At 51.8% G+C, this 27,367-nt stretch overlaps 1 protein-coding gene across 5 annotated transcripts in view; it reads left to right on the top strand.

Moving 5' to 3' along the window:
• The first annotated feature begins 2 nt into the window (after positions 1–2).
• Positions 3–27,367, top strand: part of Bpifc (BPI fold containing family C) — a 47,541-nt gene continuing 20,176 nt past the window's right edge. Inside the window, exons 1-11 of one of the 5 annotated variants that reach the window (XM_087192857.1) lie at positions 3–301; positions 6,450–6,626; positions 8,126–10,778; positions 15,377–15,500; positions 16,123–16,243; positions 18,754–18,882; positions 19,537–19,692; positions 19,785–19,848; positions 21,673–21,733; positions 24,961–25,052; positions 25,995–26,171. In XM_087192857.1, the coding sequence (XP_087048983.1) occupies positions 15,389–15,500; positions 16,123–16,243; positions 18,754–18,882; positions 19,537–19,692; positions 19,785–19,848; positions 21,673–21,733; positions 24,961–25,052; positions 25,995–26,171 (912 nt within the window). In that variant the 5' untranslated portion in view covers positions 3–301; positions 6,450–6,626; positions 8,126–10,778; positions 15,377–15,388. Of the gene's footprint in view, positions 6,627–8,125; positions 10,779–15,376; positions 15,501–16,122; positions 16,244–18,753; positions 18,883–19,536; positions 19,693–19,784; positions 19,849–21,672; positions 21,734–24,960; positions 25,053–25,994; positions 26,172–27,367 lie in introns of all 5 variants that reach the window. The other 4 variants (XM_021258351.2, XM_087192858.1, XM_087192859.1 and 1 more) reach the window with 4 other exon arrangements.

The raw sequence follows: 27,367 nt of genomic DNA, 5'->3' as shown, positions 1-27,367 counted from the left end.
GAGGTGCTGGTCACGCACCCGGAAGTGCTGGTCACGCACCCGGAAGGACGTACTCCACACTTCCGCTACAGTGCGCAGGCACCTTCCGCCGGGTGACTTTGGAAGTGTGGTTGGACCCAGCTGTTCTCGACGTGTGGGCGTCTTCCGGGCGTCGTTTAGAGACGCCTGAGGTTGAGCCCGGCTCCAGAATGTTAATGCTACTGCAGCAGATGTAATGCCGCGTGTGGTCGGTCTCGGTTCTGTGTCGGAAAGCGGTGCTTAGCAGTCACCCCAAAGGTTATCCGCTTAACGCAACAAGCAGGTTCGCTAGGCTGGGGATTTGCCGATGGCCTGACTCGGTGTTTCTGCTTGAAGGTTTGATGTTCGGCTGGTTGGTTTTGCGGTACTGGGGATTGAACCCAAGGCGTTCACACTGAGCTGCATCGCCAGCCTTTTTTAATTAATTAACTTATTTATTTATTTATTTATGAAACGGACTCGCAAGATCTCTAGATTGCCCAGGTCAGGTTGGAACTTGCGGCCCTCCTGCCTCAGCCTCCGAGAGTACTGGGAACAGACGTGCACCACCATGCCCAGCCGGCGTCAGCCTCGCTGGTTCCTATCATCTATTATTTTACTCTTTAAATACTTCATACTTTGGGTTTCACATAGCTTTATGGTTTCAAGGTGCATCCATTGTCCTACAAATGGCTCAAATTTGTCCTCTTTTATGGCTGACTCGTACTGCATTGTGCACATTTACCACATTTCCTTTGTCTACTCATTTTTGATGGACATACAGGCCGTTTCCAAGATTTAGCTGTTGTGAGCCCTGCTGCTTTAAACTTGGGTGTGCGTGGATCACAGTGATGTGATCTTTAACTCTCAGAAAACATCCAGCAGGGGAGCAACTGGGTCAAATGGGAATTCTAGTTTTAGTTTTGAGGAATCTCCATACCGATTCCATAGTGGTTGTACTAGTTTATGTTCCCACCAACAATGCAGTAGAAGTCCTTTTCCCCCGACATCCTCGCCAGCATTTGTTATTGTTTTATGATAGCCATTCTTTCTGGGGTAAGATGATATCTGAGTGTAGTTTTAATTTTGATCTCTCTGATGGCCAGTAATGATCATTTTTCTTGTATTTTTGGCCATTTGTGCTTCTTCTAAGAAGCGCTATTCATTTCAGGTCCCCATGTTTTGATTGGGTAGTCCTCTGTGGAGCATTGATGAGACCACTTTTTTGTTGATGTTGTAAATTTGGCTACACGTTGTCTACTTTGCTTATTCCTCTGAAGAACTAGCTCTTCGATTCACTAATTCTTTGTATTGTTCTTACAGTATCAATTTTATTAATTTCCACTCTGATTTTTATAACTTCCTTCCTTGTAATAATTTTGGATTTGCATTGTTCTTATCTTTCCAGGACCTTGAGGTGCAGTATTGTCTTAACTCAGTTTATTGTTTGTTTCTTCTTTGAGCTCTTCAAATGTTTGACCATTTTGGTTTTGAATTCTTTGCGTATAATCTGATTTGGAGGAGTTAAGTGTTTGAGGCAGCACCCTGTGGTCTTGTTTCCTCGTATTTCTGTTTTTCTGTGATTCAGGTTAAATGATTCAGGATAGGAGCCCTGGGGCACTACTGTGGAGACCTATTAAGTTAGAACCTGTCTCCCTGTGACCTGTCCTGGTGTTTGGCTATGTTTTGGTGTTTATGCCCCTCTTCAGCCTACTCAGTATAATATGGGAGGGCCTAACTGAGCACTGCAACTTTCAACTTCAGATATATATTTCTTTTTTTATAAAAACAAATGGACCACCTCATAGAAATTACTAGAATACCTTCCCGTGGGAATCCACTCATTGGCTTCCCTTGGGTGTGTCTTAAAATAAACTTTCGATTTTGAAACAACTTCACATTCACAGATTTAATGCAAAAAGTTCTCATCCACAGCACATCTAGTTTTTCCTATTGAGAGATTATTATGGTATGTATCACAATTAATAAACCAATATTGATACATTTAATTACAGTGGATTCTTTATTCAAATTTCCTCAGCTTTTTTGCTAATGTACATTTTCTGTCCCAGGATCCCACATTGTGTTTAGTCATCCTGTCTGCACAGGCTCCTCTTGATGTGACCGTTTTCTTACACTCGCTGGCTGGTTTTTAGGACCTCTACTGTTTGAGGAGTGTTAGCTATTTTGTAACATGTCGCTCAGCTGGGGTCTGCCTGATGTTTAGGGAAGAAGACCAGAGGCAGGGGCCATTGCTAGCACATCAAAGCGTGACACCGCTACCACTGTGGCTTAGCACACTCCAGAGGTTTGGTGTTAACCCTGGTCATTGGCTTCTCCTTGGCAGAGTTATCTTTTATTCCCTTTTTCAATTTTCTTTGCCTTTGAAAGAAAGTTACTATGTGCAGCCCACACTTGAAGAGTAGGAGCTAAGCTCTACCTTCTTAGAGGTAGAGTAGCTACTAAATTGTTCACATTTCTTCTGCACAGGACATTTGTCTATTCTGTCTTCAATATCTATATCAACATGAACTTAAAGATAACTTTTTTTGTGTGGTACCGGAGATCGAACTCAGGACCTTACACTTGCAAGGCAGGTGGTGGCACCACTGAGCTAAATCCCCAGTCCTCCATTTTATATTTTGTATTATTACCCAATGCTAATTCATTTTTGTTGTTGTTTTTCAGTTTGGGCCACTTAAAGATCTTCCCATTGGTTCTTGTATCCATTTGACATCATTATAGAATTTTTCTCTTGTTGTTGTGTACCATTTTTATTATTTTCTTTCTTTCTGAAACTACACAATTCTCAGGGGCCATTTTGTGTATTTCCTGCTCCAAAGACAGGTGCTAGGTGTGCTCAGGGCCACTGGGGAATCCTTGCTTCTAAACCTTCTCAGCTGATAGTGCAAGGATAGATCCTGTTTCTGTAATAGAATGTTGTTTCTGTGAGTAACCACCTCACCAGTGTCACAAACCAGTCCTTTGTTACATAATCATGGCCTCCTCCCTCGCTTATCTCTACCCTCCCAATCCTGCTATGAGAACCCAGGCTCCAGCCATTTAGTTAATTGCTTAATTTCAGCGTTCATGTGTAGTGGCTTCAGAATTTTTAACCGTATCGCTGTGGGAAACAACATTATCAAGCAGAGCACAGTGTTTGCCTGCAGATCCGGTTGCCTCTCGTCTTACAGCTATTTGTTCCCGCAGTTGCCCAGGCCAGCACCCTTTTGCCCATTCCTTTCATTTAGGCTTTTTTAAACATTTGCAAAACATTTAGATTCTTTTCTTACATTCTGCATTGCATCCTGGATTATTCAATCTCCTGAATGATTTTTTGAAATTTATATGCATCAATGTGTACTCTGAGCTCTGAAGTTCTCTGAGTCCTGACAAGTGTTTAATGTCCTATAGTCACCATTACAGTATCAAACAAGATATTTTCACCACCCTAAAAAAATTTCCCTGTGCGTCTACCTCCTCCACCACCACACCTGCCTCCTGCAATCATGGGTCTCTTTAATGTCTCTTTGGTTTTGCCTTCTCCAAAATGTCACATAATTGAAACCATTATAGAGTGAAGCTTTTTCTGACTTCGTGGCCAGCTTTTTCACTAGCATTGTGTATTTGATGCCAATCCATGCCATTTTATTTTATGCTATGTTATTTTTGAGATGAGGTCTCACTACATGGCCTAGGCTGGCCTCAAACTCCTGGGCTCAAGTGAGCCTTCTGCCTCAGCCTCACAAGTAGTTGGTACTATAAGCACCTGGCACCACACCTGGCTCAGTCCATGCTTTTTTTGTGGCTTCATAGCTCATTTCTTTTTGTCACTGAATTCATCTATTGATGGCTCAGGCCACCCTGTGAGGCGGCTCTGCTGTCTTGGTTGGATTCAGCTTGGGGCAAGTATGAATAAAACTGCTAAGCACAGTGTGTGCAGGTGTTTATGTGAACCTGTGTCCGTGTCATTTGGACCCATCTTCACCTCAGTAGTGGTGCTATTGCTTGGACATATGGTGGACTGTTCAGTTTCCTAAGAAACTGCCAGGAGGCCATGCCTGTTTGCATTCCCACCAGCAATGGATGAATAAGAATTCCTGTTACCCCGGTCCTCCCCCAGCTTCTACTGTCAGAGTTTGCTTTGTTTTTAGCCATTCTAATGGATGCATAGCAGTGCCTCATTGTTTTGATTTGCAATTCCTTAATGACAATGCAGCACATTTTCTTATGCTTACTTGTCTGTCTGCTTTCCTTGTGAAGTGTGTGTGTTCAGCAATTTTGCCCACTTTTTAGTTGGTCTTTGTTTTCTTCCTGTTGAGTCTCCTTTAATTTTCAAAATAAAATTTAAACCTCTTTGTATAATAAAAACCCTTCCTAAGCCGGCCCGGCCGCTGTCAACCACTCTTTTCAATCTGCCCAGTGACCCCTACTGCAGGCTACTCCTCCTCCAGCCCCAGTCAGCTCCTGGCCTCTGTGGGTCCAGTGTTGCCTTTTGCCTGGAAAGGCTTCTTCCAAGCAGGATCTGTTGCTCCTTCCTTTTGGTCCGAGACCCCGGGAACGTGCTTTTCAGTGCACCTGCCGTGTCACAGTGTCATGGTTTCTTCTCGGGTCTTTAGTTTTTCCAGAGAAAAGAGCCAGTCTTAGCCACCCACACAAGCCTTGGCTCCCACCTCCGATGGGCAAGGTCGAGTTCAGCAGGATTTAAATGACATAGGGATATTTGTGCTTGTCTGTGAGTTCTTAATACCAGGTATCTGTTTAGAAAAGTGAAACCCTCATTCTGTCTCTACCGGAGAACGTCAGTTGGCCTCAGCCTGGGGAGCTGTCCTCAAACCCAAGCCTCTTCCTGATCCTTGAGCTCTTGGTCATGGCCACTCCTCCAGATGACTCCAGTGCTGGAGTGAAACTGTGGTTTGAGAACCACGGGTTGTGCTGCATGGTCTTGGCATGGCTGACATTGCTGTTGTGGTTTAATACAGAAGAAAGACTTCGAGGTGGCTCTGCTGGACGAGACATTGCAGTTAGAGCCTTTAAAATGTTGCTGGGAGAAATAAGAGCAATACTAGTTAGAAAAAGAATCCCCAGAAGTTGTTGAAGTCTAAAATTCTACCCATGGGACCAAATGGGAGATGGATTTCTGCAATTATTGAGAAATAAATAAAAATGTGGTTCCTGCAAAATGAACTACCATTATACTCAATCTTGAGAGATTTTGAGAATCACCAACACTCTGAGCCAAATTAGAGTTCTTTATTGCTGGCAGTCGAGAGCAGCTAGCGCTTGAAACCTCTCGACGCTGAAAAGCAGCTTGCAGGTTTGTTTCAAGCGGCTCTTCTAGTTGGGGAGGGCTGGGGGCAGGGAGAGCCCAAGCACAGTTTTACAGAAGCAAAACTGCTAAGTTAGTGGGGGTCAGGGGAAGTTTCACACAGTTCAGTTGGAGCAAAATATCACACAGGTAAGGAGTATTCTGCTCACAAGGTCACAAAGACAACTCCCGACTGCTCCACCAATCAGGATGTGGTGGCCTGTCATCAACCAACGGGACTCTCAAGGGGGGAAAGGGAGGCAACCACCAGAATCACCCAGCCCCACACAAAATGGAGTCAGGCTGGCCATCACACTACAAGGAGACATACAGAGACAAGGGTGCACAACACGGGCACCATGGCCACCAGCGCTGTGCTGTGATCTGTCAGCTCTACTATGATGTGGCATCTGTCCTGTCTGTGCTCCATCATGGACCGAAACAGCGTTATGCAGCACACTTCATTTCGTATGTGATGGCTTTGCCTTCCAGGGGACACATGGCACTGTCACAGCTAGGGTGTGGGAGAGGTAGTGTCAGCATCTAATAGGTACAGACACGGATGTGGCTAAATGTCCTACACTGCCCATGAGCATCCCTCACAATGAAGAATTACATGGCTCAGAATGTCAGAGCCCAAGTAGGGAGACCCTACTCCATCTGAACTGGCACATGCTCGTGATTCCTAGTGTTTCAGAAACATGACACACCCATCTGTCTGATTCCACAAGAGCTCTCATGGCTCCTAAGAGTTACACATAGGTGCACTTACGTTTGAGTATGAACTCAAACTTGTTTTGGAGTGCAGTCATAAAATGAGATTTAGGTAACGTGATAATGGAAGGAACCAGGAGGAGTGGGTTTGTTTTTCAAAACTGTTCCTGGCAGAAGAACCTATGACCTAGCTCACCACTATCCACCCGAAGCCTCATCACACAGCTGTCCAAGGCGTGTGGCCTGGGACAGAGCAGGAGAGAGAGGAGGAGCCACTGCTGGGTGAAAAGGGACTGGTTCTGGGAGACTGTAGGGCCCCTCGTCTCTAAACAGCCAGATGAATTCCAGGCAGCTGCCTCTGATCAGGAATAAACCAGTGATTTAAAACACATACATCTGTGTTACTCACAAGGATTCAATTATCTCCTAGGGAAACCAGATGGACTGCCTAGCAACAGCATCCTCCTCTCCCCCCACCTTCTGCATACCTGGGGCCTGTGGTTGCCCTTTAGTGACCTACCTGAAAAGTCGGCATAGCACCGTGGGTAGGAGGGAGGCCTGAGAGGAGCACCAGACCCTGAACCCTAGCTGTGCTGCCTAGGCCCAGGTGAGTCCCTCTTCCTCATACAACAGAGGTCCTGTTAGTTCCTTACCCCGGCTTGGCAGGGATTGTGTGAGCTAATGAATAGATGGTTGCTGGCCAGAGCAAAGCAGATGCTCAGTGAATGATGGTACTCATTTTTCTCTACCACCGATAGCCCTCTTCAGGGCTTCCTTTTGGCCAGATTTCATCGGCACACCAGAAAGAGTGAGGGCTCTGAGCTCCAAGTGTCTTCTGCCGCCAAACTGCCCCATCTGGCCCACCCTCCCACGCAGACACACATAATCCTGCCTCCCCCCAAAATGGTGTAATCTGTCTTCCAAGCTCAAGAAAGTCTGACATGTGACCACTTCCTGCTGTACAGCATAGCCCACACGTTCTAGAAACCGGGAACTCGGGAGTCTCAGCTCCTCCCTCTATATCTTGACATCTTTATTTCATGAACAATAATTTCCACCTAGTTAATTATGATTTCCTTCTTTGGGAGTTTTAATTAAAGGTGTCCTGTCAGCTGTTAATAAATGAAACCATTAGTCTTGTCTTCCAGACCGCCAGCGTGAGGAGGCTGGCCTAGCGGCAGTCCCCATGTCTTCCTTACACGTGGAAACTCAAGCAAGTGGGGAAACTGGACACAGTGCTGCTGCTTTGGTTGTTCTTAAGGATGAACTTGGCAGATTTTCCCCTAAGTTATTCCTTGAACAGAAAGGAAAGCTAATTAGCTCATATTTAAAACTTCCAAATCAGACTACTCTTCTTAGGTCTTTGTTTCCTAAACTCCAATTATTTGAACTTCTTTTTGAAAAGCTACTCTATGTTCCAGTGAACATAGAGTACTGTTTTCTCCATAAACAACCCACTTCTTAAATGTATATATGTTTGCTTAAAAGAGGAATGTTATATAAAGGAGAAATTTTCATTAATGTCCAAATTGAGGATAACAGTAAGAAATAAATAGCATGGCCCTCCCCATCTACTGATTCAACCAATAACAAACCAAAAATATTTGGAGAAGATAATGTTATATAGAGGCAACACATGAATCCACTCATTTAATGGGCTTTTTTGTTGTAAAAAAGAAAAGTTTATTCCAATGAACAGGGACTACAATCAGGGAGATCCTAGCAGCTGCCTGGGTAAAGCTGAGTTTATCACATCCATGTGTGGGTGGGCTGACATTGGGAGAGAGAGATGCAGCAGTGAGCTGGGAGAGATTTCATCCATGAGTGGATGGGCTAACACCAGGAGAGAGATTAGTGCTGACTGGGAAAGGAGTCAGGCTTATGTAGGTATTGAAGGGCTAAGGAATCTGGGCTGAGTGCAGGTGTGTAGACAGTCACTGGACTTTTCAGCACTGAAGAGATTGTCTTTTGTTTCCTGGGAAAGAGGCTGTCGTTTGCTGAGAGTGGACTGTTTGCTTGTGAAGGACTCACTTAAGTCAGGTGTGACAGAATATCTGTACTGAACATGTACTGACTATTCCTGTCCTTATTCCTTAAACAATACAGAATAGCAGCTGTCTGTACCACACTTCCATTGTCTGTGCAACCTAGAGATGATTTGAAGTACGAGGAAGGGATCTAAGGGAGCGGGTGCTTAGGTGATATGAAACACCTGTGTGTGATCCAGTGACTTGCAAAGCCACGGCTTTTGGGGATCCTGACCTCATCCCCATGGATACAGAGGATGTCTGCACCCTGGAAACTAAAGCTGCTTCCTTCTTCAAAAGGGAGAGAGGGAACAAGAAAGAGAAGACATAGATGCTGCCAGCCAGGGAAAATACCGAGGGAAGGACAGAAATATTTAGAGGCATTGTATGAATTTTCCCTATATGGTGTACAATGTCATTCATCCTCCATGCACACTTCTGTATTTTTCCCAACACAAAACACAGCCCCAGTGCAATGCCACGTGCTCGTCCGTGTTGCACCTGAAACCATCTTCCACGCCAGGAGCATGTGGGCCGCGGAGCCTGCCTTGGACGATCTCTCACTTTGGGACATGATGCCCTCATCCGGCTGCCCGGGCCACCACCTCCGAGTCTGGCACCCTCGCCTCCACCTCACCCCATCCAGCCCACTCTCGCCCTTCAGTGTGCGCCCGGCTTCCAGCAGCCAACATCAGCTCACTGCCACCTCCTCCTCCACCCTGGCAAAGGAAGCCGGCCTTCCCCACCTCCGTCACCCTGCCAGTCCCAAGGCCCTCATGGTCAGCTCTCCCTCACTGTAACAAAGCCCCGGAGGTAATCAACTTCGGGAGAGGAAAGGTTTGCCTTGACTCAGCTGCCAGGCTCCAGTCCATCATGGCTCCGCCCCGTGGCTTTGGACCTGGGACCAGGCCACACGTCATGGCCAGAGCACGTGGTAGAGGACAGCTGCTCACCTGGTGGCCAGGAAGCGGGACAGAACGGGGAGGGGCCAGGCCCCGCAGTCCCCTCCATGGGGACAGTCCCAGGGAGCGGAGGACTTCCCACCCACCGGGCCCCACCTCTCAGAAACCCCAGCCTCCCACGGGTGCCACCTTGGGGACCACGCCTTTCACAGCAGGCTTTGGGGACAGCAGCATCCACACCATCGCAGAGTACACTTCACAGCAGTGTTGTCTGTTTTGTGTCACCAGCCAGACTATAAACTCCTTTTCTGCGAAGGAGGACTCTGTACAGAGTGCCCATGAGTGTTTGCTGATTTAACGCAGAACCGGCTGTTGTGACAGGAAGGGATTCTATGTGGAGGCTGTCTGCAGGCTTGGCCACCACTGATGGGCCACACACTGGTGACCAAAACCATGCAGCGCTTCACAGCCTTGGCAGACTGTTTTCATGTCACCTGGCTGTTTATGTACCAGAGCCCGGCCTCCCAGATACAACTGTATTCCCATTTCACCCTGAAGGAATCCATTTATACGGGTGAGTGTAACTCAGGATGCTTTAGAGGGACCCTGATCATGTCAGCACTTGGACAACGCCGGGAGCATGCCTGGGGTTCCAGCTGGGGAGCCAAACTGCCTTAAAAACTCAGCAGTGCAGCACCTCTCTGGCAAGTACAAGGCCCTGAGTTCAATTCCTGGCACCACAAAAAAAAAACTGCCTGGTTTTAAGACTAAAACTCATGCGTCCCGGGAAAACCAGAAAAACTTGTGACTCTATCTCACCCAGAAAGTTTCAGATAAGACATAAGATCCCAGCACTCTGGGAGGCTGAGGCAGGAGCCTCAAGTTCAAGCCCAGCCTGGGCAATTTAGACACTTAGTGAGACCCTGTCTCAAAATAAAAAATAAAAACAGGCTGGGGATGGAGCTCAGTGCGAAGGCCCTGGATTCAGTCCCCAGCACCAGCAAAAAAGAAAAAAGACCTAAGACCCACGATGCAATCAGATCCCCAACCACCCAACAGTACTTACGGGCTGAGAGGCGGCTGGAGTGGGGCAGGTTCGCATCCGGACACATTCAGTCAGACGGTGACAGTCTCTCCGCACTGTGCCAAACAAACATGGGGGCAGGACGGCACCGGCAGCGTTCCGAGCGGGAGCCGACTCCTGGAGTGCAGGCGCACACGCAGGACCCAGAGCGCTGACCCGCTCACCAGGCCTCGTGCTCCTGGCCTGCTCTGACACCATCGCAAGGGTCCGGGCCACCTTCTTTTTTTTTTGGTAGCGGGGATTGAACTCAGGACCTTGCGCTTGTGAGGCAGCTCAGTGCCACTGAGCTAAATCCCCAGCCCTAGGCCACCTTCTTGGCATCTGTTTTCAAACCCTAGAAGTCTTGACTTGGTCATTTTGGTAAAGTAGTGGAAATACTTTCACAAAGGTGGTGTGTCTGTGTGCCTCCGTGTGTCTGCGTGCACCTTGTAAGGAGGAAGCCATCGCCTGCGTGGCGTTGTCCGCCCATCTGGGTAGAGTCGGTAGCGTTCATTCAGGCCATTGGGTAATGGTGTGAAGCAATCCTGTATCGCATTTTGAAAGAGGCATTTAAGAAGAAGCCACCAGAGCGATGATTCAGACACTTCCCCGGCGATCAGGCCAGGTGGAGGACACATCGGCCTCACAGCAGAGGGAAGGACAGTGCTCCCCAGCCTTGGCTGTTCCCGGGCCTGAGTGACAGCCCTCAAGCCCCAGGCCTCGGCCAGCCCACGAGGTGCCAACTTGCTGCGGGTCGCCTGGATCCGGTAGGACACCTTGCAGGGCCGGCTGTCCCAGATCTTGGGTTATTCCTAGCATCTCCTAGGTTTGCCCTGGCTCTGCCTGTTTATTCTGTGGCACCTTGCCCACCTGGAACTCTGCCGCCATCTGGGCTCAGGGCTGCTTAGGGCTCTGGACGCAGCCGTGCCTCATGTCACAGGTGAGCTGCTCACAGCAGAAGTGCTGTCCTGCTCTCAGTCGGTGAGGCTAGCACTAAGCAGCTGCTCCGTGTCTGTCCCCTGGAGCTGGGTCTTAAGCCATATCAGTGGCCCAGATCCTGCCAGAGCACAACTGCCCGCTGCCACCTCCATCGCTGGACTTGTCAGTGCGCAGCTTGGTGTTTTGAGGGGAAGGCTCGGCAGGGATTCCCAGGGTCCTGCGGCACTGGAGATCTTGCTACAAAATCGGAGGGAAGGCTGAGTCCCTGAAGTATTCCCCGGGGCTGCCCGCCTTCCCCACCTGTCCCTTCAGTCCTTCTGTCTGCCTGGTGAGCTGGAACACCCGGAGAGCAAGACACCTTTAAACCTTTGAGCTGAAACTCTCCAACACGGCCTCTGTGTCTGAGGCTGCAGTTCACTCCCGTTTCCCTCCCTCAGGCAGCTTTTCCAGACCTATCAAAGCGCTCACCAGCGAGCAGCAGAGCCGAGTGGAGCTGTGGGTCTCAGGAGTTTTCCAAATTGTACCTGTGTTTCCTTATTCCTGGCCATTGGGCTGGCTCGGGCAGGGGCGTTAATCTAGGAGGCCCCTTCTGCCTGTCTGTTGGCACAGACATGTAGGAACTTCAAAGGCTCTGACTCCTGGAAAGAAACAATTCTTCAGGAGCAATGGAATAGGCAACTTGTTGGTTGCTTTACCAACTCTGAAGTCCTCTGGGATCCTTCCTTTTACAGGTGGCTCGTCCTGTCCTTACTTGTCAGCCAATTACTTAAACTTTTGGGAGTCACTGCCCTGCTGGACAAGGTTGCTTTCCTCCCCTGCCCATAAATCATCACCCTCGCCAAACAACCCCACTGCGAGTTTCACACAGTCCACCCTTTCCACCCCAGGTTCATTCACTCATGAAATTCCTGGGGAAACTCACAGTTTTCTGTCTACAACTTGGGCTCCTGGACCTTCTCTAAAGTATACTGCTTCAGAAACCACCCTTGAATCAACCAGGGAGCCAGGTGTGGTGGCACACACCTGTGATCCCAACACATGGGCAGGAGGATCACTGTGAGTTCAGGGCCAGCCTGGGCTACATAGCAAGACTGTCTCAACACCGCCCCAAAAGAAACAACCGGGAAAAATGGGCTTTACCGCTGGGAAAGAACTTAAACTGCATCTATGCCCAAGAAAACACAAGGAGGACTGTACTTTGACCCTTGAAAATTTCCAGATGTATATTGAATATTTCCATATTAAAGATGGTATATGTCATCTGGGAATTTTAAATTCCCTATTTAAATTTTAAATATTTAAAATTCCCAGGTAAAAAATTGAAACTTAGCATTTCTAGGCAGTGAATTTACATATATACATATATGAATCAGAAGCCTGAAGAGCAAGACTTGACTCCCAGGGGCCCAGGGATGTGGATGTTTTGTTGTTTTTTTTTTTTGGTACTGGGGATCGAACTCTGGTCCTTGTGCTTGTGCAGCAGGTGGTGAAACCACTGAGCTAAATCCCCGGCTGCCTTTGAGTTCTGTAAGTGGTAAAGAAATGCAAACTTATTCTTTGGGTTGTCATCACATTAGTGAGTAATGTCTTCACTTTGGTTTATTTTTCTCCCCCACCTCAACCTTTTCTGGAACCTTTCTTGGCTAACCAGAGTCTTGTGCTGCAGTTGGTGAATTTTTACTTCTCCTTAATATGGGGCAGTGGGTACGGACTTTCTGCTGCGCCGTTCTTTCCCTTACTGTCCACTGCCCTGAAGATGTCCTGCACACTCCCAGAGCACCCCAGGGCCACCCCGGCAGAACCCAGAGTGAGCACAAGTCTGCATGGCCCTGCATTTGTTACAGGCGGGACCCTTCTCCACTGACCTGAGCCCTGGCTGCTCCGCCCTCCCCTAGTCCCATCCATCTTGTCCTAACCTGCTCCCCAGGTGCCTGGACGCCCCCTCCCCAGCTCAGCCAGAGGGCCAGCTTCGGGAATCCCGCCCAGGGCTCCGGCTGACATCAGCGCTGACGTGACGTGCTGTGCTCTGGGAGTGTGCCAGTGTAGTGTCATCACCTAGGCGGAGACCTTGGCACCGTGCAGGACGGGGTCAGGGCTGCTCCTTCCTTGCTGACTCGCTGAGTCATTCCATACCCATACAGTTGCCCACGGTGCCCCGGCACGGAGCCCGACCTGCAGGTGAGGTCACTTGCTGCCGTCATGCCCAGCATTCTGGGAGAGGAGGTGGGCAGGGAGCAAGAAAGTAAATGGCGTTCGGGAGCAAATGTCTACTCTAGCTGAGGTCAAGAAGGGCTGAGAGTAGCTCTGGGAGTCAGGAAGAATCTGGTGCTCAGAGCCGACCTTCAGAGGACACGGGCTGTGCAGGCCCTGGGAGAGGGCACCGCACTGGTGGGACACGCAGCACGTGCTTGGGGACAGGAGTTCCTCTTGGTTGGACCACAGGTGCTCAGAGGAGGCACCTGGGAGGCCAGGAGAGGTGATCTGAAGCCGACCTGTGCCCGGCAGTCGTGACCCTAATTCTAAGCCGCAGGGCCCTCGGTAACAAGCCCAGCTGCACATCCAGGCCTGACCTGGTGCACTGGGCGAAATGCCACCCAGGGTGCGGGCCCAGCCCTCCCGCCACGCCGCGCCCCTGTGTGCTGTTTTCCTAGGCACCTTTCACAGGCCCCACTCTCCAGCGGGCTGGCGTCTCTCCCGAGGGCACCCTGACTGTTCCGCCAAAGGCCCAATTAAGCCCAGCGACAGCCCCCCTGACACTCGCTGTCCTAATCAGACCGCACTGCAACTTCCAAGCGCGTTCCCCAAAGACCCCTCTGCACAGCATGGTGTTCCCGTCTCCATGGCAACACCCTCAGGGAAGCCTCCCACCTCTGTGTGCACGCAGGCTGCTCCTAGGTCCTAGTTCCTTTTCCGGTCCTCATCCAGCCCCCTGGCCACTCCCTCCCTGTGTCTGAGCGCAAGGCTCTCAATTTCCTTGACCTCCTTCGCGCGCGTGTGCGTGTGTGTGTGTGTGTGCGCGCGCACGCACGCGTGTTAGCTCAGTGGTGTTGATCACCTGCGGGTCTTGGGTGCGAGCAGAGGCGGCAGTGATAGATCGCCCAGGTTGTAAACTCTCAGAACCAGAACCAAGGCTTGCGACTGTGTTACAGGGCCAGTCATCAAAGGATCTTCGTCACCGCAGCTGTCAGCCGCAGAGCTTCAGCAAGAGCATGGGCAGCAGTGATGCGGCAAGCATGCGAGCATGCGTGGGTTACTCACCCAGGCAAGGCTGGGGCCAGACAGTGGGCGGGGCACGGAGCCTCTCCTCTCCTGGGGGGAGCTGTTTAAACAAGAGGCGGGTTTTATCCTCCTCAGATTAAACCCACTGCTCCCCCACTGGCCTACACCCCCGCCCTTCTGTCACTACTGTAAGGCAGCACCCTGCAAGTTGTCCAGGCTGGCCTCGAACCTGCGGTCCTCCCACGCAGCCTCCCAAGCAGCTGGCTAATAGGGTCTCCTGAGTCGGATCTGAGCCAGGCACCCTGGCCCCTGGGACAGAGAGATGCCTCCAAAGACAAGCACGGTACACACTGAGGCCAGGGACTCCCTGGGCTCAGTGGAACCCAGAGGACACCGCTGACCTAGGTCGTGGCCAGGGAAGTGATACTCGCTGGTCCACCCTTGGTAGCTCAGTGCCCACCCACCACCTGCTGTGTGCCAGTCTCGCTCACAGAGCTGGAGGGGTGGGCTCCTTCCCGCTCGGAAGTAGGGGAAGCAGACGATAAACAAGCTGGCAGCTCGGTGCTGGGCTAGAGAGGAGTGCTCTGGGCAGGAAGAAATCCAGGGAGGCACAAGGACCACCAGGCTGCGGGAAGGGGCCGAAGAGCCAGGCACGTGGCGTGGGCAGAGCTGTGCCAGGCAGAGGGGCTGTGCAAAAGACAGGGCCGCAGCGGCGTCAGGGGAGGGAGCGCAGGGCTTGGCTGTCTGGAGTGTGACACGGTGGGCCTGCATCTTCACAGTCCCACGCCGGCTGTGGGTGGAGAGCAGCCAGAAGGGGATGAAGGTGGAGCAGAGACACGGGAGGGAGCCATGGCAAGCGTCCTTGCACAGTGATGCTGGCCTGAGGGAGGGCTGTGGGGAGGCGGTGAGAGCCCCTGCTGCTGACCCGTGAGTCACACACTCGGGCCGGTGTGCGTGCATCGCATGGAAGGGGCAGGAGCACAGAGGAGAGGCTGATGGGACACTCACAGAGGAGGACTCTGGGGCTGGCCTGGCCCCCATGTGCTAGCTCGCTGTCCTGCTGTGTTCAGTACCCACTCCCTGGACGGAGGCCTCGGTGGGTCCGAGGAAGGCGGCCACATGGACGGATATGGGGTGCATGGGACGCTGGGTGGGCACGGTCGTGAGGGAGGGCAGGAGACAAAGGGCCGTGTGCTGCTCACTGCAGGTGCCAGCCGAGATGGGCCCGGCCCTCTGGGGATGCCTGCTCCTGTGGCGTTTCCTCATCTCAGCCACCCAGGCCGCCTACCCGGGGATCAAGGCCAGGGTCACTCAGCGGGCACTGGACTACGGTGAGTGGGGACCTCGGCCCGACTGCGGCCCCTGGGGGATTCTTCTCACAGCTCACAGCGCAGGCTGGCTTGGGACTGGGACAGACTCTACGGCAGGGGCCCCGGGGTGGCCGGGAAGAAAGCGTCGCCTGAAACAGCTGCCCGTGGGTGGCACATGCCAGCAGGGCCTCCCCACACGGTGACACCCAGGGCCCCACATAAGTGTGCGCTGCAGGGGCAATTTCCACTCATTCCGAGCTTCAGAGAGGCTTGATCTCAAAGGGGCTTGGGCTCCTCTAAAGTGGTGTGAATTCCAAGGTAAATAGTGTGCGCCCGTTATTAGGGTTTTAGCCGGGCCGAGAGCTCCCAAGGCACCATGGACTTCGGACCCACAAGAATGTGGAAAGAAACTTGAAGGCAGAATCTCTCTCTGGACTCGGGCAGAGCGCAGGGAGTCTGGAGCCAGCTGGCTCGGATGAGGCACGGAGCCTCCCAGTACCAAGTGGCAGCAGTAGGCCCAGCGGCGGCTGCTCTCCCCTCCGACAGGGTCTTGTGCTCAGCGCACCGTGTTTGCGTGGTCACTGATATTTCACCGTCACCACCTTCGCTGTTATCTCCAGACCTTTGCCTGTCTCCTTCTCAGGTGTTCGAGCTGGGATGGAGATGATGGAGCAAATGGTAAAAGAAAAGCACATCTCAGATTTAAAAGGCTCTGAAACTCTTGAATTTCTGAAGATTGATTATGTGAACTACAATTTTTCAAAGTAAGTAAAAGAGCCAGGGGAACACTGGACATCTGTTCTCAAGTCTGCCTCATGGCCCAACATGGCTGCTGCAGTTACAGCCATCAAATCCATGTTTCATGCAGCTGGAAGGAGGAAGTGCAAGGGTGAAAGGGCTGTCTTAGGAGCTGAGTCAGTGTCCCTCTTTTAGTGAGCTTTTCCCCTGAAGCTCTTTTCTAATAAGATTCTGCCAAAAACAATACACAGATTTGTTATCAGAGGAGACTGAGAAATTAGATTTTCAATCAGGCAACTTTGTCATCCCCAATAAATTCAGGGATGTTTACTTTCAAAGAAAGAGAAAATGGATGCTTGGACGGCAGCCAGCAGTGAAGCATGGCTGATCATAAGTCCTAAAGGAGGACAGGGAGAGGATGTCTTCACCAGTCTTGGGTTTGGTCTTAAAGGGGAGGGAGAGTCAAGCTTTTATAGGAGCTCTCTGAGACCAAGAGTCACGACTTGCCCCAAATCCTCTGCTACCCCAATGCTTTGGAGCTGTAGTTTCCCGGCTGTGAATAATAACCTTCTATAATACCTAGAGGTTTCCTTTTTTTTTTTTTTGTACCAGGGATCGAACTCAGGACCTCACGCTTGCCAGGCGGGCACTGTGCCCTGCTGAGCTATATCCCCAGCCAATACCACATTTTCTTTATTCATTCCTTTTTTTTTTTACCAGGGATCAAACTCGGGACCTTGCACTTGCCAGGTGGGCACTGTGCCCTGCTGAGCTAAATCCTCGGCCTGATCCATTCACCTGTTGATGGTCATATATGCCCCTTCCAAGATCTAGCTATTGTGAGTTGCACAGCCATAAACATGGGTGTGCACTGATCACTGTAATATGATGACTTTGACTCTTTCAGGAAGATGCCCAGAGGAGATACAGCTGGGTCCAGTGGAATTTCTACTTTTAGTTCTTTTGAGGACTCTCCACACTGGTTTTGCACGCGGTTCCTTAAGGTTGCGGCTATCACGTGTGCTTTACACACTGATTCCACAGTGGTTGTACTAGTTCCCATTCCCACCAACAGTGTGGAAGAGTTCCTTTCCCCTATGACCTCACCAGCCTTTGTTGTTTTTCAAGTTCTTGAGGATGGCCAATCTTTCTGGAGATGCAATCTCAATGTTGTTTTGATGTGCTTGAGAGAAAGGAACGCCCCTATGCTGCCGGTCGGTGTAAGTCAGTCTCACTGTTATGGAAAACAGCACGGCAGCGCCTCAGAAAACTAGAAACAGAACTGCCATGTAATCCAGCAACCACACCACTGCGTGAAGGAGCAGCTGCATTTATTTGTGTGTTTATTGCACCACCATTAACAACAGCCAAGATATGGAATCAGCCTAAGTGTCTGTCAGCAGGTGCACGGATAAAGGCTTGGAATACTCTCCAGCAGTTACAAAAAATAAAACAAAAGTATTTCCAAGATGTATTAAAGGAATCCTCCATTCTGTCCCCGAAGTGGAACTCAGGATGAACAATAGCGAATAGGTAGGAAAGGATGTGTAGAACAGGAAGTAGCAAAGACTCAGGTTTTGGTGATCCTAGTTATGTTTTGAACTTCCCCAAGCCATAGTTCATAACCACGCCGCTCTTCTGTGCTGCGCTTACACAAGATGAGCCTGCTTCTCCTTCCCAGTGTGCCTTTGAGTCGGGCTTCGGAGGGACTGATCAGAAAAGGACAAGTCTCTTGCCTGGGGTTGCACAGCCAGGACAAAGCTTGGCTCCTAGTCAAGTGCTCTTTTCAGGACCGGAAAGCGGCACGGCCTGGTGGTCAGAGCAGTCTGAAGTCAGGCTGGGGCAGCTCCAGGTCTGGTTCCACCGCCTTTGTGAGACTTCAGCAGCTTCTGTCATCTCATCTCTGAGCTGGAGATTACAGAAACAGCAACCGCCTCCCCGCGCATGAGATGAGCTCACCTGTGCCTGGCAGGGAGCAGTCACACCATGGAGGGCCAGAAGAACCTGTCACTGGGAGTGTGGCCATCTGCCTGCCGAGGTCACCAGCACCCAGCCTCCGGGGACCTAGGGTTCCTGTCGCCAGCTGGGGAAGCGCGGGAAGCTGACCTCTTCAGCCAGCCTCTCCTGGGGGAGTCTGGGAGAAGGCTGCACACTCAGGGTGACAGCCTCGTGGGGAGCGACACTGCTGACACTTGGCCCAAGTGTCCTGCAATGTGCACAACAACCCCGGCCCCACGGCTGTTCATCCCATGTCCAAGTATCACCCCTTTGCGGACCAGTGGAACTGCCAAAGAGGCAAACAGCATTGTACCTGTTTTTGCTTTGACCTAAAGAAGCAGGTTGCTTGATGATTTGCAAGTTTCCTTCCAAATGTGCTCACTTCTCCCCTCAACTGGGGAGCAGGGGCTTTCTGGTGAGCAGAAGGAGAGCCGGGAATCCACAGTTGCCCCTGAGTCTGACTGCGGCCTTCCTAATTCGGCTTGACTTGGAACTACGCGGAAGAGTCGCCCTAACTTGCCCCTTTCTTGTCTTACAGCATAAAAATCAACGCCTTTTCATTTCCAAATACTTCATTAGCCTTCGTGCCCGGGGTGGGCATCAGAGTGCTGACCAACCACGGCACCGCCAACATCAGCACCAACTGGGAAGTCCGGGCCACACTTTTGTGAGTACCCCACTCACGTCGCTGCTGCTCTGGGCCAGAGCGGCACAGAAACCCAGAGTGCAGACATTCATAAACTCACCGCCAAGACGGTCAGTGTCAGGCTGCTTTCTGTTTCGGTTTTATTTTTTGAGACAGGGTCTCATTATGCACTTCAGGCTGGCCTTGAGCTCCCAGCAACCCTCAGGCCTCAGCCTGCTGAGTGCTGGGATGACAGGCATGCACCCAGCCGTTGAGCTTCTTTCAGTAGTAGCATCCCTCTCAGGAGCGTTTTCTCCAGCTGTGATTTAAATCAAAATCTCTGCTTGGAAGGGGGTGGGGAGCTGTATCGGGCCCTTAGAAGCAGAATGGCTGATGGATCAAATGCCTTTTAAGGTGTCCTGAGAGGTGGAGGAACAGCTCTGACTACAGATTCAGTGCCTGCTGTCCGGTGCAGGTGCAGGGGCCTCAGCTGGACCCGAGCCACACACCTGCCCACTAGCTCATTCCACAGCCACCTGCAGAGCGCCTGCCACACCCCACCTCCCCACCTAGGAGCCCCAGTCTCCCAGATAGCAGAGAGACGGTGTCGTGCCCCACAATCCATGTACTCAGACACAAGCTCGGTCTCTCTGCCCGGCCCAGGCCCAGACCTCACGACACTTCCTCTCCAAACAGCCACGATGCTGGTGGAGCTGACCTCTTCCTCTCTGGAGTCTACTTCACGGGTGTCATCATCCTGACCCAAAATGCCTTGGGCCACCCAGCCCTGAAGCTCCAGGACTGCTATGCCCAAGTGAGCCATGCCCACGTGTCTTTTGTCGGGGACCTGAGGTGAGAGCAGCATGGTGGGACTCTGGGCAGCACCGCGGGGTGCTGGTTGCCGCCCCTGCGGTCCTGAGGAGGCTCTTTTGTTCCGTCCCCAGCACCCTGTATAACACCTTTGCTGAGCCCATGGAGAAGCCCATCCTAAGGAATTTAAATGCCATGGTAAGTCTTCAGGGCTGGACAAGACCACAGGCATTGGCAGCAGGTCTGCTGTCCTTTAACTTTCGCAGTCAGCGAGCCTTTATTGAGCCCCTGCTGTGTGCCAGGCCCCATCAGGACACTTGCAGGCACATTACTCTCTGCTGCTTAGTGACGCTGTGTGCTGTGAGTCACCACTGTGGTGGGCACTGGGGCTGCAGGGAGGAGTAAGACGACATCCCTGCCCTCAAGTTGCCTGCCATGGATGGGCAAGCAAGCAACAAGAATCTGCTTATTCTGGGCCCCTTAAGTGGCCAGCGCTGGACCAGGCTCTGCAGGGGCTAAAAGGAGGAATAAATTTGTCTATCTAGCAAAACCAAACCTGGGCTTGGGAAACAATAAGTTAACGAGGACTTGAATTTAGTGCATAATTGCATGACAACTTGATTGAACTGAGGGGTGCAGAGGAATGGGAAGTTAAAGAAATAGGGCCCAGAAGAGTGCTGGGAGACGTTTTTAGGAGATGCGGGACTTGGACTGGGCCTTCAGGTAGAGCTAGGATTTGGGTAGGTAAGGAAAGGGAAAGAGGAAAAGAGATTCCCAACAGAGAGAATGAGAACAAATCGAACCAAGCAGGAAGATGCCCTCCAGAGCCGTGAGCATCCTGAATCCAGACGTCAGTATCTGAGGAAGGAAAAGATGGAAATGGCCAAGCGTTCTCTTTCCAATCCCAGCTCCACCTTCCTGAGCCCTTTACTTACCTTTGGGGCAGATGAGGACCGATGGGGAGGACTGGTAAAGGACGCTGGGGTGGCTCTCTCATGTCGCCAGTGCCGGTCTGCACTATGCCGACAGCAAGCACTTTGGAACACGGGCTCCGGGAAATCAGCAGCTTCCAGAAGAGGGCGATGTGGGCAGAGCCGCTGCCACTTCCCGGGGTCCTCCACCCTGCCCTGCAGGGCCCCACACTGGAGCACTAAGGGCAGGGTGTTGTCCTTTGGCCTCAGACAGGAGGCAGCAAAGAACAACTTCTGCCACAGCAGCCACCGTTAAGTCTGCCTGGAGTCTGCATGTGGCTGATCGATAGCACACAATTTGTCTCTCTGATTCCCTCTGGGAATGGGGAAGCAGGAGAGAGCCCACCTGTGCAGCCCCAGCTTCACACCGGCTGTGTGATCTTGGCACTCAAGAGCCCAGCTAAGCTCTGCTTTGCCCGCTTGTTCCTACCGCTCAGAGCTGGAGGGAGGAACTGTGGCAGTGACAGCCAACACTGCTGAGCGCTGGACAATTTTATATAGATCACTTCAGTTCCTATGTAGAATTTGGTGAGTAGACAGTGTTTTCATCCTCACACTGCAGGCGAGGAAACTGAGTCACTGTTCGAGTAACTCGCTGAGGGAATCAGCCCCTGGCGTCAGCCTCCCATGATGCGCACCCTATGCTCAGTGCACCGGGTGCATACAGCAAGCACATGGCACCAGGCCTCAGCCCTCCCCAAGGACACACTGCAGGCCACTCACAAAGGGGCGAGGCTGGACTTCTAACAGCTCTGGCTCCAGCCGGCCCGGGGAAAGGATGGGTCAGGCTGCAGCATTCCGAGGCACGGAGCCACAACAGAGGTGGGGGTGGCACCCCACAGTTCCCGGGTGTGACAGTGGCTCAGACCTGACACCTGCCTGGTGGCTGCAGGTGCGGCCCAGGTTGCCCTGGGGCAGAGCAGTGCTCCTGGGCTGCCCCTCCCAGGGCTCAGCCAACTTCGGGAAGCCCCAGTGAGTGGAGATCCCGCCTGCTCTCCAGGAGGCCTGGCTCCAGGCTGCTGAAGCCCTTGTTTCTGTCCCTCTGTCGCAGCTCTGCCCCATTATCTCGGAGGAAGCAGAAGTGCTGAATGCCAACCTCAGCTCCCTGGAGGGTGAGTCTCAGGACAGGGTCCCTGGGTGGCGCGTACCCCACCTTCAAATCTGCTCCTCCAGCTTTGCTTTTTGAGGCACAGAACACCCACTCTTCCCCGTCTCCTTCCACCCTGCGCTTTTAGTTCTGGTTTTGATTTTTCGTGAGACAGTGTCTCACTGTGTAGCCCAGGCTGGCCTTGAACTCGCAATGATCCACCTGCCCTGTGCTACCACGCCCAGCTGCCCTGCAAACTAAAGTCCCAGGACTCGTGGAGGACACGGCCTGAGCACGGCTCTGCTCCCGGCTACTAAGCGACTTTGCCACTAGAGGAGGGGCTCCGGGTGCTGGTCAGAAGCCAGACAAACAGCAGCTCGAACCCCAGCCCTGGCACCAAGCCCAGCTCTGCAGGATGACTGACTCTGACCTCGACCAGGTTGCTCCCCGTGGCCGCCTTCAGTGTCAAGTCCACACACCTCCCTGGCACCCCAGGAGGGGCCGCACACAGGCTCTGCTCCCTGCCCCTGCTTCCTATGCAGCTTCTCTTCTGTGGCCATCAAACGGCTCCGCTTCCCCTGGCGCCCTGCCCTGGGCAAGGCCCGCTCCGCCTGGAGGAGCTCCGGGCCCTGTGTCCACGGACTCCCACACCCTACTGCTCCCTGTAGGTCGCAGCCCTTCCCCTCCACTCCTCAGCCTTCCTGCCCTCTTCACTCTCATCTCAGACTTAGCTCAGGCCCGGTCTCTTCCGAGTCTTCCAGGAACCTTACCCAACAGCCACATCCAACAGGGTTACCTCCTGTGGGCACTGGAACCTTACACCTCTCTCTCTGCGCTCCATCCATTCCTTCACCAAAGTCCTGAGCACCTGGGATCGGCTGGGCACTGGCCTGGATGTGAGGAGCCAGAAATCCTCACCTCTGGGGATGCCTGGGAGGAGCAGACAGCCCAGACAGGCCAGCAAATCTGTGCTGTGGTGGGGAAGACAGCTAAAGCAGAGAGCGGCAGAGGAGAGTTTCTGTTTCAGAGCATGCGGCAGGAGAGCCACTCCTGAGCAGGGGACACTGCAGGAAGAGCCCAAAGGAAGTAGGGTGGAGCTGCTCCAGACCTGGCCCCAAAAGGGAGGTCACTGAAGAGCTCTGCAGGGCAGAGACCCAGGCACGGAGCCTCAAGAGACAGCTGGGGCTCAGGCTGACCGAAGCTGCTCTGGCAGCAAAGACAAAAGGCACCGAGGACACCCCGTGTTTATTCATCACGAGCTGGGAAGGAGGGGAGGCGGGCAGGCTCAGGGCACCGGCGGGTCACAAGTGCGGGCAGGGGCACCAGCTCATCTTTACTGGAGAGAACAAACGGCAAATTCAGAGGGGAAGAATTTAGTTGGAGTCAAGTTAACCTTGTCTGGTCAACTGGAAGTGAACTCAGCCAAACCTTGCTACTTCCCGGACTAGGATTTAAATCTTGGTAGCAGCCGCTAGCGTGGGAGCAGTACTAGCCCAGCTCTGCTGTCTGACCTGCCCATTTGAGTCACAGAAAGCTTCGGTCAGACTCCTAAGATAATGCAGCCAAATCATAGAGGGGCCAGCAGTGGGCTAGTGAGTGTGTGAGGCACGGAGGGCTTCACTCTGGCTGCATCTGTAACAAACTGCACCCGGGGACTGGGGTGTCCATCCCAGGTTGGGCACCATGGCCTAACTGTCTCTTAGAGGCCATCCACACAGGGAGCTTGGGAGCCCGGGGAAGTGTGGAAGGCTGAGGCAGAGACAGGCTAGGCACAGTTAGGTTTTCAGGCTCTGGCACCTCTGCAAACCTGCCCCGTAGCCCGAGGCAGGACGCCCGGAGAGGTCTGAGCAAGGCTGCAGGGCTCAGTTTGTGCTTGGGGAGCTGTGGGCTCTGTGCTAATAGCAGGAAGAGGAGGAGGCCAGGGCAGGGAGGCCACGAAGACCAGTGCAGCAACCCACGGGAGCAGCCGGCCGGCGTGGGGCGGTGGGGCTGGGGGACAGGACCAGCTTCCGGATACACAGGGAGGTCGGCAGCAGCATTGCCAAGGGACCACTGAGGGCCCTGAGAGCAGACGAGAGAGACCCTGAGAGGTTGGAGAACTGGGGAATGGAGGGTGCACTTCCTCAGCTGGAGACAACAGGGACTGGTTTGTCCCGGATCCTGGACTCCACCCGAGACCCGCTCTGCCTGCGGTGCCATGTTTGCTCCTTGTGCACAGGGGAAGGACTGACCATCCCTGTCCCCAGCACCAGCCAGGGCCTCGGCCACACCAGGTTCATGGACTCTGCTCAGGGACCAAAGGAGATGAGTGTGGGGCAGGCAGACTGGTAAGGCGAGGAGGGAGAAGAAGCAACCACCATAGCCTGTTTCTCATCTCCATCTGGAATAAACCTGCGTGTTGCTGTGGCTCCCGGGTGTCTCAGAGCAGGCGGAAGTCTTCATGGCACAGACCGCGTGGGTGGCAGGGACGCAGCTCTCCGGAGCCCCAGGCAGAAAGCCAGGCCTCAGCTTCTGCCCTGGAACTCTGCCCACGACCACCCTGGTCCCCTGGCCTTCTGTGTTGGTCTGAAAATGCTAATCTAAAACTGCAGCACTGTGCATGAGAATTTTCCTGGCCTCTCTAACTCAATGGCTTTTATTTTCTCTCTTACAATGTCTCACTTTTTAAACAATTACTTGTAATTGCAACAGTAATGCATGCTCATTATGAAAAAAAGTGAAGTTCTAACTGCATTGAAATGTGTAACATTGAATTTGAAAGGTTCTTAATCTGATATATATGCTCCAATATTGGTTAGGTCCTTTGTGCGAGTTACCTTTCTAAAGTAGAACTATATACAGCAGGCATGGTGTCTCATGCCTGCAATCCCAGCACTTGGAAGGTTGAGGCAGGAGGATGGACTGCCGAGTTTGAGGCCAGCCTGAAATGCATAGCGAGACCCTGTCTCAAAAAAAGAAAAGAACTATGTATGTATTGTATGTATGTGTACATGCATGCATGTGGTCATGTGCCTAAAAGGAATTCCCCAAACTGTACTGAGGTTTCTCTTAGGTAACATGATTGAGGAAGGTGTTTATTTTCCTCTTTTGACTCATCTATTTTTCTTGAATTTTCAGAAGCAAGCATCTATTACTTGTGAAAGGAGAGAATTGGCATTTTAAACAGAGAGCTAAAAGTACTGTTTGGACCTTTATTCATCTTACACTAAGCTTTATTGAATACCAATTTTTTTTCTTTTTTTGGATATTTAGTTTTAACCAAGATCGACAACTTTACGCTGCTGGATTACTCCTTAATCAGCCCTCCAGAAATTACTGAGCACTACCTCGACCTGAATTTGAAGGTAACTTTATCATCCTCAGAATCCTCACCCCACTGTCAACAGCAACAGCACTTGGAGAACAAACACTATGTGTGGAAGAAAACATACACACAAACAACTGAGTTTTCTTTCTAGCAACTCGCTCGTGTTGATGCCTCTTCTGAACTCTTGATCCCTTTCTTGATGGGCAAATGACTATTGGCCTCGTCTGCCTCCTTTGTGAGCAGCACTGGGTATCTCTGCCTCTTAGATACAGGGGTCTGCACTTAGTAGAACGTAATGCACGCCTAGGTTGTGTGAGTTGGCTTTTGTCTTCCTAACTCTCATCGTAGTGGATTTAGCTGGGGGCTGCTGACCTGCTTCGGGGCGGGAGCCCATGGACAACACATTCACTTATCCTAGAAAAGCCACTGCCGTGTGCATGCTTAGTTTTGCCCAAAGTTACTACCATTGTCTTTCAAACCACATCCTGGTTGACATTTCTCTCAGTCTTCCCAGTCAGTTCAGTGTTTTCAAGACAGCATTTTGTAACAATGCCCTTAGCTCACGAGAGCAGCGTTAGGAATTCCTCAAAATGCCTTGTGGCATTGCAATCCTGGGCCCTTCTCAGTGTCTCCTGACTCTGTGGGGATTCGGCAGTCACAGGTTTTGAAGGCCAGGGGCTTGACACTTCCAGTGGCACCCCAGGAATGGGTCAGAGGTGCTGCTCCAGCCAACTGCAGCTCCATCCTTCATCAGCTAGGAGCTTCTGGCTGAGCTGCACCCCGGGGTGAACACACACGCCCAGCTGTGCTCATGAATCATCCGAGCCTTGAAACACAGTCCCTGGCCTGGGGTCGAAGGCCCAGGTCCTCTCCCCCTGAGCCTCTGGGGTCCTCCTCGCCTGGCTGGAGAGCATGCGCCCCTTGGTCCACAAACTGGGGGCTCTACCTGATAACCCATCTTCCTCTCGCTTTCCTGCAGGGCGTGTTCTACCCGCTGGAAGACCTCACTGACCCCCTCTTCTCTCCTGAGCCTTTTGAGCTCCCAGAGCGCTCTGACTCCATGCTCTACATCGGCATCTCTGAGCACTTCTTCAGGTCGGCGTCCTTTGCTCATTTCACCGCTGGTGCATTCAGTGTCACGCTGTCCACCAAGGAGGTAACCAGAGCTTGCAGGTGGTGACCATCAGCGGCGCCATGTGTCATGTCAGACGTCACCCACTGTGGCATTTTTATGTCATAGTTGTGATTCCTGGGCCTTTTTAGGAATCACTCCTTGCAGGGCAACGAGAGAAGGAATCTTGGAATGAATGTTGTTATTAGATGGAGAATGGTTAGGTTTCCAGTTCTGCTGGTTTTGGTTTTTCCATGATAACCGGCTACTGCCCTAGACCGATCGTGACTAATGCGAAGCCTCTCACCACCACTTATTGCCTGTAGCCCTTGGTCATTTAGCTTAACTTCTGTGTTTCTGTTTCCTCATGTTTCCTCATTTGGAAAGGGGAGAGGGTGAGGCTCTTCTCTCTGAGGTCTTCGCAGGCATCGCAGGTTTACATACAGATATACCATCCAGACCAATGCCCAGAGCACAACAAGTCCATGTCACTGGTGTTATCGTCAACATTAGTCTCATGTTACACCAGCCTCAGGGTTCCTCCTGATGGTGACCACACCTGATTAATCACTAGCAGTGAGCCGTAACAGTGCAGACACTCAGACTCTGAGTATAATGAGAACTATCCCTCTGGCCAGTTAATTTAAGACTTACTGAGCATCCCTTTTCAATCTTCTCCTTCTGTTTGACTCAATTATACCAGAAGTTATAAATTTTCTGTCCGAATGGTAAGTGTGGCAGCACCAGCTATCTTAAGGTGCCAAAAATGAGACACTTCAAGCTAGCTTCAGGCTTGAGAACCACTCACTAGGGAAGGTAAATTACGTGAGCATCCTGCACCTCAGTGATCTCAGAAAATAAAGACAATGATGCAAGACTCATCATCAATGTCTGTAGAATGCCTGTACATGGAGCATGAGTACTGCACCTCATTCTACAGGGTTCCCAAGGTTGACAGGTGCTCGCTAAAAGGGAAGGTAACTGGGCCGGGGACTTAGCTCAGTGGTTCCAGCGCCTGCCTCCCAAGCACAAGGTCCTGAGTTTTATCCTCGGTACCAAAAAAGAAGTAAAAGGGAAGGTAACTTCCTGTGTGACCTTGGGCAACTCACTTCACTCCTCTGTTTACTTCTCTTGGTTTACTCATTCAGATTCCCTGGGGTTGGGACAGGCCACCTCGACATTTTAGGATACAATAGCTTCACCATTCATATAATTATGGGAACTCCACATTTTTCCTGAAA

This window comes from Heterocephalus glaber, unplaced genomic scaffold (genome assembly GCF_053883595.1).
Source record: "Heterocephalus glaber isolate CG9 unplaced genomic scaffold, H.glaber_assembly_v1.0 deba00001572, whole genome shotgun sequence".
Lineage (NCBI taxonomy): Eukaryota > Metazoa > Chordata > Mammalia > Rodentia > Bathyergidae > Heterocephalus > Heterocephalus glaber.
This window is presented reverse-complemented; position numbering and strand designations above follow the sequence as displayed.